Source organism: Aspergillus pseudonomiae, assembly GCF_009193645.1.
Source record: "Aspergillus pseudonomiae strain CBS 119388 unplaced genomic scaffold BDV37scaffold_23, whole genome shotgun sequence".
Classification (NCBI taxonomy): Eukaryota; Fungi; Ascomycota; class Eurotiomycetes; order Eurotiales; family Aspergillaceae; genus Aspergillus; species Aspergillus pseudonomiae.
In genome coordinates, this window is record NW_022476015.1 from 24,265 (window position 1) to 34,861 (window position 10,597).

The 10,597-nt window shown below is 48.8% G+C and overlaps 4 protein-coding genes across 4 annotated transcripts; 2 read left to right on the forward strand and 2 right to left on the reverse strand.

Annotated features, from left to right (window-relative positions):
* Position 1: 1 nt before the first annotated feature.
* Positions 2-1,733, reverse strand: BDV37DRAFT_91029 (uncharacterized protein). The gene is made up of 2 exons (XM_032091426.1): positions 1,420-1,733; positions 2-1,329 (listed from the first exon to the last, which is right to left on the reverse strand). Exons 1-2 carry the CDS (start codon positions 1,420-1,422, stop codon positions 187-189), a joined length of 1,146 nt encoding a protein of 381 aa, XP_031942709.1. The 5' UTR covers positions 1,423-1,733; the 3' UTR covers positions 2-186.
* A 478-nt stretch (positions 1,734-2,211) lies between these two features.
* On the forward strand, positions 2,212-4,810 carry BDV37DRAFT_91042 (uncharacterized protein). Its single transcript, XM_032091428.1, has one exon. It carries the CDS (start codon positions 2,428-2,430, stop codon positions 4,381-4,383), a length of 1,956 nt encoding a protein of 651 aa, XP_031942710.1. The 5' UTR covers positions 2,212-2,427; the 3' UTR covers positions 4,384-4,810.
* Positions 4,811-5,509: 699 nt separating this feature from the next.
* Positions 5,510-8,074, forward strand: BDV37DRAFT_281798 (putative C6 transcription factor; the record flags this gene model as incomplete). The annotated part of the gene is made up of 8 exons (XM_032086895.1): positions 5,510-5,566; positions 5,627-5,650; positions 5,719-5,840; positions 5,890-6,365; positions 6,424-6,722; positions 6,771-7,202; positions 7,266-7,513; positions 7,576-8,074. The coding sequence occupies 8 exons, from the start codon at positions 5,510-5,512 to the stop codon at positions 8,072-8,074; spliced, it is 2,157 nt and encodes a 718-aa protein (XP_031942711.1).
* Positions 8,075-8,156: 82 nt separating this feature from the next.
* On the reverse strand, positions 8,157-9,334 carry BDV37DRAFT_91060 (SDR family oxidoreductase). Its single transcript, XM_032091429.1, has 4 exons — positions 9,139-9,334; positions 8,833-9,080; positions 8,574-8,777; positions 8,157-8,506 (listed from the first exon to the last, which is right to left on the reverse strand). Exons 1-4 carry the CDS (start codon positions 9,194-9,196, stop codon positions 8,240-8,242), a joined length of 777 nt encoding a protein of 258 aa, XP_031942712.1. The 5' UTR covers positions 9,197-9,334; the 3' UTR covers positions 8,157-8,239.
* Positions 9,335-10,597: the final 1,263 nt, after the last annotated feature.

A 10,597-nucleotide genomic window follows, 5' to 3' on the forward strand; every position in this document is an offset into this window, starting at 1 on the left:
GGACTTTGAGGACATTCCAGGTGAATCCCAGGCGGTGGTAGAAGCGGTAATCTGGGGCGGCGCTATGGGAAGGCGGTGGGGCCTATCTAACCTCCTTGCGTTACAGCTCTGATGACCATCATTTCATTAACTCTCGGTTCATATTTTCAATCTGGTATAGGAAACTGATTATCGCTCATCTAGTCATTATAAAACAATGTTGAAATAGCCCATCGTAAAAACTTGGTGAAGGCCGGCGTGTCTTTGTGTCCACATCTCTTTCAAATATTTCTCTGCAGCGCGGTTGTATTGTCGGCCTCGATCATCAATCAATGCTGGTTTCACACTCCAGCTTTTCACTCGTCGCTTGCAGTCACAGGTCCGGCAGCCCAAGTCTGGGACATTCTTCCAAGCTTTCCAGTAATCATCGAGTGGGTCTGAGAAATGACATTGTCTTACACTGGAATCGGAAGCTTTCTCCTCCAGACCACAGCACTCGTCCTGTGGGCTTAGGAGGAGCTTTGCTAGGGATCGTGGCGATTGCTTCAGCAGAAACCATGAGATCACGCTGTATTCGTTTCTCGCATCCCGATGCCAGTCTCTGGGACCATGTCGGAGAAGCATCCTCTCCGTAAGCTCCCGCAGCATTCGGAGTGTGGTGTGGAAATCAATCTCTGTCTGCTCATCAAGGTAGCCTCTGAATTTGAGTCGTCTCCTGCCGATATCTACTTCTCTATAACCCCACTTTAAGACTGTATAAGCGTGGCTGGCATACTCTTGAAAGGACGTCAGACAACGCTTGTTTCGCGGGATCTCGTGGTACTCTTCCAGCATCCTAGTAAGCACCAAAAGGCGGCCGGTAACGTCCGGAACCAGAGGGTTTATCCTTTGCTTTGTTTTGTATGTGTCGCGGGCAATATCAGCCATGTGGAAAAGTACGTACAGCCCTCGCTCTAGTCGCTGAACGAGCTTTTCCTCTGCCTGATAGTTCATTTTTGAGCTTTCCTCGTCTGGGAAGGGACCCCATACTGAGGGGACAATCTGGCACGCTAGCTTGTGTGCAATGACCTGGCGCTCAAGAAATCCTGACAGATTGTGTACCGTCAGTGTCCTCTGTTCACCCGTCCGCGGATTCAAGGTGAGCACAGGGTCAAATGTGCTGACGCCATGGATGCGCATTAACCACCGGCAAATGTGTGGTTCAAGCAATTTGATAGCTTCATAGGTTGCCTTGTTTACCAAACAGAGTGTCAATACTGCACCAACATCTCCATTGATAATGATTTGAAAAAGCACATCGGGAATGGAGCCTAAGGGTCTTTGTTTCTGCTTCGTCTTCGAAATTATCAACTAGGTGGATATCAGGTGGATCAGTAAGCGCTCGGGAATCCATATGATAAACTACAGAATAACACAATCTAAGCCGTCATGTTTACTCACCATAATTCTGGAATGCTCCGGGCTCTAGTTGAGTGAGTTCGCTTGACAATTTCAGATATCAACCATTAGCTTGTGCCGAGGAATCTAATGCTTATATTTTCTTAACAGCAAGGGGAATATAAATTGCCGCATAGGGATAGTTAAACTCTCGACGGTGTGACGCGTTGGCAGATAATCATCTGCGTGCCTGTTGTAATTTCGCAGATCGCGAGGCTGAGCCTGCAGGATGCAGGAGACAATAAATGAATAGAGAGGAGTATATCATACGTGGTGGCACCCCTTGCCTGGGCTGGGATATCTCCTTTCTTCAGCGAGCGCAGTACGGTCACGTTTATGAGATGGCAGAGCGAAATAGCCTATCGCGGGTGTTCCTAAGTGCCAACGCAGTTTTGTTCACTTCCTATATATGCTCAAATCCGCAACCGGTCGGGCAGCTCCATTCTTAGTCCCGAAAGATTTGATGTTAGTGGTTGTTTAATATAGGATGGCAGCGCACCGATGTTGACCTAAAAGTAAAGATCAGCAGGTCTCATGTGCCACTATCGCCAATAGTCTGGCTTCCAGTGCTGTCACTGTGGGCTTCGTCATTGTGCACCAGAATCCAACCAAGCAAGTGATCGGGATTTCAGGGGAGTTCAGGAGCCCACCGTGGTGTCAGGAGGATTCCCGAGAGTGTCGAGCTGGGTGAGAACTCAGAAACGACCTCCACACCTGTGCTCCATACCCCATACTCTGGATTCCGCCGATCCGTGCTGGTGGAGCTCGCAACGGGCCTAAACCGAATCCGTTCCCCTTTTACCCCTCGACCAAAAGGAAAAAGTAAAAAAAAAAAAAAATCTGGAATTATTCTGTGATCTTCGCGGCCCTCAACATTCCTTGTGACATCCTCGACTTTCTTTTTATAGACCGTTCCTCATTCGTTACACTCTCTTTAGTGCTTTCGGGTTGCGCTATTTTTCACTTGTTCCCTGTTTTCCTTTTCGGGCTCTTTGACGGTCGAACGAACGCATGCCACGACCTAAAACGCTTCCACTCACTGAAGAGTGGACTGATCCCGATGCCTACGTCGACGCCCTCCTGTCCTTCGCTACCTCATCCGACATCTTCCGCCACCTTTGCGGCGGCGTGCATATCTTAGACTTTCTGACGCGCGAACCGGATCTCTATACGTCGCTTCTTCCGGAGCATTGGCGGGCGTTCTTTGAACATCATGATATCCAGGACCTTCTCGACTTGTTTCTGAGGGAAGATCTCCAGCCGCTCTTAGACCAGAGCAGGGACCTCGCGGCAGATGGAGGCAATCCGAGTGCACGACAGGAATGGAGGGGAGCTCCCTTACCTCCAACAGATCTCTTAGAGTACCTCCAGCAGATCCGACGTCTTACTTTGGGTAGAGATTTCCGGCCCCCACAACCTGGGAAACCAACGATACCGAAACACATTGCCGTGGGGATGAATGTCAAGAAGTACCATGAGGTAGCACACTTTTCGAGATATGTCGATTCCCTGTGCGCAACAGTGGATGAGCAGCGGGGTGACAACATAACCCACGTCGTGGATTTCGGGTCGGGTCAAAGCTATCTTGGACGGACGCTTGCTAGCCCTCCATATAATCGGCACATTGTCGCTATTGAAAGAAAACACCAATTCATCAATGGAGCGAAGGATTTTGATATATTTGCGAAACTAAAGGAAAAGAAAAAGATTAGACTATATAATAAGAAGGCCGCCTGTAAATATTGCGAGGAACCAGAAAGAACCGTGCCGATAAACGAGAATGCGTCCGCTCGCGAGTCAGAAGGACTGGAGAATGTAACGGCTGAGGAAAGTGCAAAGCAAGACGTGGACGAGGAGGACGTTGCCATGATAAATGTCTTCCGTGACATCAGTATCGCGCCCGATGAGATCGGCTCGGCTCCGCATAAGAACGATCCCATTAAGAAAGCGATGGCCTTGGCGGCTAAGAAACAGCAGTCCAATCAGCCGAGGGGTACGATGGATTATATTGAACATGATATTAAGGATGGGTACCTAGAGCCCATCATAAAGGACGTGATTGAGCCGCCGCCTGTTGCACCCACCGAAAGCTCAATGAGCGCCGAGCAGGAAAGCAATGGAAAACCGAATGATGCCCGTGTTATGGTTGTTTCCTTACATTCCTGCGGAAATCTCCTTCATCATGGTGTTCAATCCTTGGTTCTGAACCCGTCCGTGAAAGCCATTGCCATGATTGGTTGCTGCTATAACCTGGTGACTGAAAGACTCGGTCCTGCTACGTACAAGCTTCCTATTCTTCGAACCACACACCCTCGCCTGACCAAGGATGCCATCGCGTATGATCCGCACGGCTTTCCGATGTCGAAACGTCTGGAAGACTACGAGCATGACAGCGGAAGAGGCGTGAAGCTGAACATTACCGCAAGGTCGATGTCCCTTCAGGCACCCTACAACTGGGGCAGGGAAGACAGCGAGAACTTCTTCACCCGGCACTTCTATCGGTCACTCCTCCAGAAAGTCCTGGTGGACCGTGGGGTTGTGGCAAAGCCTTCCATCCCGAAAGAATTGTACGGCGCCGAGTCTTTGGACTCGAGTGAAGCGGGTAACCCTCTCATTGTCGGCTCCTTGCGAAAGTCCGCTTTCGCTTCCTTTCCTGCATATGCTCGCGCTGCCGTGGTGAAGCTCAGCCGGGATCCTCATAACGGCGAGAAAGTGAAAGCAGGCATGTCGGACATTACCGAGGAGGAGCTAAATGACTACGCGGAAAAGTACTGGCACACGAAGAAGTACCTCAGCATCGTTTGGAGCTTAATGGCGTATAGTTGCTCTTTGGTTGAGGCCATTATCGTGGTTGACCGATGGCAATTCCTGCGTGAACATGACAGTGTCAAGGACTGTTGGGTTGAGCCCGTCTTCGATTATAGTGAAAGTCCAAGGAACCTGGCCGTCATCGGTATTAAGAAGTGAGATTGTTGGATCTTAATCAATAAAGTTCCTGGTTACACAAGTGTGTCTCGTGCGGTTCAAACCCTATCAGGCTATGCTTACTATTCCTCAAAATCACTGGAACGATGGGCTTTATCATTTGTTTCTCTTCAGCTCACTACCATTTGCAATGACTTTCATGGCACTGATATCTCATCACGGCTACCCTACTTCCCCCTCTCGATACCGTCCCTTTCCTCTTTTATATCCTCTCCCCCATCTTTACATCTTCCTGCACATAAGACTTCCGCATCAAAACTAATCGGGTCATTAGACTACTGGCTTGAATTGAATACAGATACACCAAAAAGATATAGCGAGAGAAGAAGCTCAGAATGCTGCCAGAAAGCGAATCAGATGATGATTAGATACTGGAACTCGACTACTTGAACCTAGCAGGGTTAGGCATAGCTTGCCCATTAACCTAACCTAGCATCGCCATTCGCCAGTCTACCCAGTAGAATCAAGGAAAAAGAGAAGGGGAACACAAAGAAAAGCGGAGCAACAGGAAATCCGTGATTAAAAAAAAAGAGCAAGCTCTTAAGTATCAATTCAGAAGATCTTGACAAAGATTTGGTCGCAGATAGCCATAGCTATAGTGACGTTGAAGGTGATAGGTCAGGAGCGGGTATGCTTTCAGATTCTGAGACAGAAAATAAGTAGAACATATCTTTCGAGTCCTCCATACGAGAATACCCAAGATTACACTATTTATTGTAATTCCAGACAGTCGTAGGCTTTGTATTAGACCGGGTAATGTCTTCCAAAGAGTTTTGTGCTTCGGAGGTAATACGCTCCTTTTTATTTAGTATTCGAGAGCCGGCACAGGTAGATTTCTACGCTGTACTAGTAGTTACGAGTACTCCGTACCCTGTATTATAACCTCTGGATACAGTCGGCCAGACAGACCAACTGTGCAGTACTGACATGTACCAGTATCTGCACGTTTTGTCGTTGCCTTCTGGTTCCGCTCGGGTCCCGCGGAATCCGAAACGGTATTTGACTTCCCCATCAGACCCTCCGTCATGACCTTTTCCCCCAAACAGTCCCAGTATTAGTCGTATACAATATCCTTCTTCGGTTATATCAGACTAATTGACGCCCAGAAATGGAGCCCGAGGGCCCCGAGAGTGATAGCAGGGAGTCTCTTCCCATTCGGCGCGCAGTAAGTGTTTGACCACTTGCATAGTACTTATTCCCTAGCACAATCAGACTAACAGTCCAGTGTGACCAATGTCGTCTTAGAAAGGTATACTGCGTTGGCAAACGGTAGAAATCTATAGGCTTAGAGCCAAACTAATTAATCATGCCGGCTAGATACGATGTGACAAACGGTCGCCCTGCTCTAATTGCCGTAGTTCGCAGATTGTCTGTCGCACCACAGGCGCTGGTCAAAAGCCTCGCGAGCCACGGAGACGAGTCCTAATTTCCGATCAATAGTAGGCGTGTCGAACGCAGTCGAAAGTGGAACCTTTCTGACTTCCCCAGTGAAAAGAAAATCGATTTGATCGAAGATCGCCTGTCCAGCATCGAACAAGTCCTCCGTGACGTGAAGGCCACTGTTACCTCCAGTACTCCTACCGAGACCTGCTTCCATGCAACGCCAGATTCAAGACAGATGACTTCGTCTGCTTCTGGACTTGCGTCTGACGTCAACGCCGCATTAGACGAACACGAGTCTGGCCCTGCGTTCGAGGGTAATTCATCTCTTGCAGCCCATTCCGCCTATGCGAGTCAGTTTCTCGAGACAGCAGTCTCACGCAGCGCGTTGCAACTATCCAGCCCAACGATCAACACCGCCCTTTCAACGCTCAAGCAGCTTGTCAACATGCAGGATCATCAGGCCCATCCTTCTTCACGCGACGTTCGCTTCCCCAACCAGAAAGCTATACCGAGATCAGGACTGCGGAATCTGAACCTTCCCCCTGTACAGGTTGTCTTGCCGCTGTTGCGCCATGTAAAAGGTACCATGGGCTGTATCCTTTCCATAGCCAGCAGTGAATTCTAACTAGCTATCAATAGAGGAACATGCAACTACCTTGCTAGGGTTCTTCCCTTTTATCACACCAGACAGTCTTTTTGAGAAGTGCCGCCAGGTGTACTTTGCCACCGAGGAATACTCCGACGCTACGTTTATCGTGGTGAATGCATGCTTGGTGTATCTCTTTAGTGAAATTAGCTTTTCCGAAAGTGACACCACCAAGCGAGAAATGTACGATAAATACCACAACCTTTGTCGGGTTAACCTGGAGACAGGTCTAGCGAACCTGAATCTTCTGACGCCCGCCACAATGGATTCTATAGAAGCGCTTAGCATGGGTGTAAGTTCGAGCTCTACAGGCGCTCTGCTGGAGATTCTGATCATCTAGGCTCTTCACGCTATTGAGACTTCGAAACCCTCCTTAGGTTTGGCGTTGGCATCAACCGCATTCCGGCTATGCCAGACGCTCGGTTATCATCGAGCTTCCTCAATGGAGAATGACAGTTTCACCGTGAGGCAAAATAAGCGCCGTCTATTTTGGTCAGTTTATGTCACAGAGAAAGCCCTTTCGCTGCGGCTCGGCCGCGCCTCATCCATACAGGATTATGATATTTCATTACCTGCAGAAGATGGACTTCTTGGAGATTTCGAGCCGTGGAGAACTATCTATCCGCTGTGGATTAATCTGGCCAGAATCCAGGGTAAAGTGTATGAGATGCTCTACAGCCCTGCAGCCCTGCGTAAACCTGCAAACGAAAGGGCATCACATGCCCGTCAGTTGGCAGCAGAGATGCAAATGAGCGTTGAAGAGCCATTTAAGGTATGCTTTCCCAAGTGAACTATGCTGTTATGTTATATTCGCACAAGGCTGAGACTTAGGCAGAAGGCTAGCCCCAAATTCACGAATGTCTCTCCGCTTGACGAAATTTATCTCATGTCGGATGAGGTCTGCCGCCTCTCTGTGTTGACCCTAATATACAGAGCTATCCCTGCGGCTGAAGATAGTCGCAGCACATTCATAGACGAATGCATCGAGACAGCACGAGTGACGCTGGAACTACACCAAAGTTGCATGACGATGATGGAGGAAGGTAACCGAAGTAATGCAGTCAAGTGTTCCTACCTACACTGGTACGGTTTGAACAAATCATTTTATTTTGGGAGTTGTTACCGGTAGCTAATTGTATATTCAGGACGGTAATGTACTCGCCATTCGTGCCGTTTATAGTGCTGTTTTGCCATGTTATCGAATCAACGTCCTATTCAGACCTGGTGCGACTGGAAGACTTTGTCAATTCGCTCCAGCCCAACTGTTCATCATCGGAGGCTATTGCGAAAATGCATCGGCTCTGCCAGGTCCTCAGCAACGTTGCGAGACTATATGTCGAGGCAAAAGCGCAGGCTCAAACGCAAGAGAACGAAGATCTGGCGTCTGTGGGCCAAGAATTCGATGTTTATCTTAGTGCTCTTGGCTTGGCGCCTACACAGCCCGAAGGCGGTGATGTTCGATGGAATGGCCCTGTTCCTGCGCCGGGACCGATCCCCCAAAGCTTGGGCGAAGGAGCTGAAGGCCAAGCATGCCCGAACACTATGCCCCCGACTACATTGGGCAGCTGGTTCTCGGGAAATCAACATATGTTAGGACTTTTAGAGGAGGATCTATCACTTTTTGATCCTTCTGCATGGTCTTGAAATTGTATATGTGCCGTCTTTTGGCGCCGATGTAAGCTCTAACATTGATACAGCATGTAGCACCCGGACGTCCGTGCTTGTTACACGTTTCAACATGTATATCCTAGGGTTGAGTGCCCAGGAATAACTGTTCACTGAGATAAGAACAGAGGATGGAGGTCCTAACTAGATACACTTCCCTCCATCGACAATCATCTCTGCTCCGTTTATGAAACTGCCCTCATCGCTAGCCAAGTATAGACACATGTTTGCAACATCATCAGGATCTGTCAATCGGCCCAGCGGCACATTTCCGATGAACTTCTCCCGGTTTTCAGGCGTATCAGGCATGCCGGTGAACATGGAAAACAGGCCTGTTCCTGATAGAAGGGGGCTAACGGTATTGACGCGGATGTTGTGAGGACCATACTCGGCTGCGAGACCTTTCGTAGCCTGTTCGAGTTAGCCAACAGCCAGGCTTGCGCAAAAGCCCACGGGGTCACAGAACAGGAGAACTTACATTCGAAACCGCCCCCTTAGAGGCATTATACCAGACCAACCCTGGCCGTGGCCGCGATGCACCAGTAGACGAAATATTGATCATCGAACCGCCCTGACCCTGTTGCATTAAACGAGTCACCAAGGCCTGCGAGCCCAGGAAGATTCCTTTCACATTCACGTTGAAGACGCGCTCCCATTCTTCTTCGGTGACTTCGTCCGTTGGCTACTGCGAATCAGCGAACGAGCCTCGGCGATCATTTTAGTCTCGATGCATATACCTTGTTCCGATACGTTATCCCGGCATTGTTCACCAGGATATCCAGTCTTCCGAATTTCGAAAACGCCAAATCCATGACGGTCGTCCAATCCTCCGCCTTGGTGACATCCATCTGTTGAAAGACCAGATTCTCCGGATTCTGAGCGGCGACCTTCTGTCCTCCCTCGGCATTGATATCAGTAACAATCACCTTAGCCCCCTCCTCGCCGAATCGACGGGCAATCGCCGCACCAAAACCCGAACCACCGCCTGGCTCATCATTAGCGATATGCATCCCATCCCACGAAGTTATAGAGTAGGAACATACCAGTAACAATAGCCACTTTGCCCTGCAACCGAGCACCGGGAGCCAATTGCCTCGTCATGTTGATTATAGTATATGTATATGAAATGCCTCGAGAGGATGAAAATATTTAATGATCTGAATTGCCAACCGTAAGGTACACGAGAAGATATACTAGACACAACGCAGAGTTATCCGAGGGCCAAGAGGGGCGAAATGCGGAGGTGCGGTACGAATGCCGAACGCTTGCATCGCACCCATTGGACGAGTCGCCGCGTCCTCTCCGCAGATTCACCCCGGACTTGGAGGGGTATGTATAATATAGTATGTTAGAGTAATTCATTTCCCCGCATTGATATATGCTGCGGTATCCTCGGTATTCATCCGCAGATCAATCATTCTTCCAGGTGAAGCAAGAAAACAACAAAAGGACATCAATAGTTACACAGCGGGAAGCCGATATCCACTTGCCATGCCATTGTATCCTTACATCTGAGAATTCCTGTTCCTCACACGATACATCAGACCATATAACATGCCACCACCCCACCAGAGGTCAAGTCGTATCTCGGGCCTTGTCCGAGTCCGATCTGTGTTGCCCTGCAGTATGCATAACTGTCAAGCACTGACACAGCAAAACGGCCCAATATATCAAACTCGACGTCGTGGTCAAAGGGAATGTCTCTAGTGAGATGGATACCTGCAGTCAGTGTACTTGCCAGTTCGTACTAATACTCACTCTCATGTTGCGAATACATGATGTCCAGGAGTATTGGCTAGGGTTGAACTGAGCGAAGGTTCTTTTGCAGAGAAATAATGGTAACGCAGGGAGGAGGGAGTTAGGGTTAGGTACTCTCTGCTCTCTGCTTCACAATGCGTATGGGTAGCTTGGCAACTTTCACCCCTACTCACCAAGAAATTTTTCAGAAGTATCTGTATAATTCCATCTAGTCAATCTCCCCCACCAAGTGAGAAAGTAAGAAAGGGGGAGGGAAGAAGAGGTAGAGAGGTAAAGCAACCCCTCCAGCACGTTATGACGACAGCGCGCTTAGCGCCACCGTAGACGCAAATGGGTATGATAAACATTGAACATTATGTCTAGGGCTAACACCAATATTTCACCAAAACTTTGTTCAATTGATAGGCACACCCCCTCATAGCGCAGGGACTTGGAAATTACGAAGTAAATCTATACACGACAGCTGACAGTCTCGATATAGAAGAACCATGGACTACGGACTAGTCTAAGTCGATGTTCGAGCACGCCATCATGACGATCCCCGAGATCACAACCTAGATTTGTAGTAGTACCCGGCTCAACCCGTAGAGGCTGTTGCTTCTATTTACACTACTGCTAGTACATACTACATACACGTGCAAATACAAGCACGGACAAACGCGAGGGGGGGAAATTATAGAAATCACAAATCAAGAGTAAATCAAGGGTAAACCAAGAGTAAACCAAGAGTAAACCAAGAGTAAA

Excerpts from the sequence above, each read along its gene's own strand:
- BDV37DRAFT_91060 (XM_032091429.1), bottom strand. The coding sequence starts at position 9,196 with ATGACGAGGCAATTGGCTCCCGGTGCTCGGTTGCAGGGCAAAGTGGCT. Across the intron at positions 9,081-9,138 it reads CAAAGTGGCTATTGTTACTG|GCGGTGGTTCGGGTTTTGGT; the intron begins GTATGTTCCTAC and ends ATGATGAGCCAG. Across the intron at positions 8,778-8,832 it reads GGATAACGTATCGGAACAAG|CCAACGGACGAAGTCACCGA; the intron begins GTATATGCATCG and ends GATTCGCAGTAG.
- BDV37DRAFT_91042 (XM_032091428.1), top strand. The coding sequence starts at position 2,428 with ATGCCACGACCTAAAACGCTTCCACTCACTGAAGAGTGGACTGATCCC.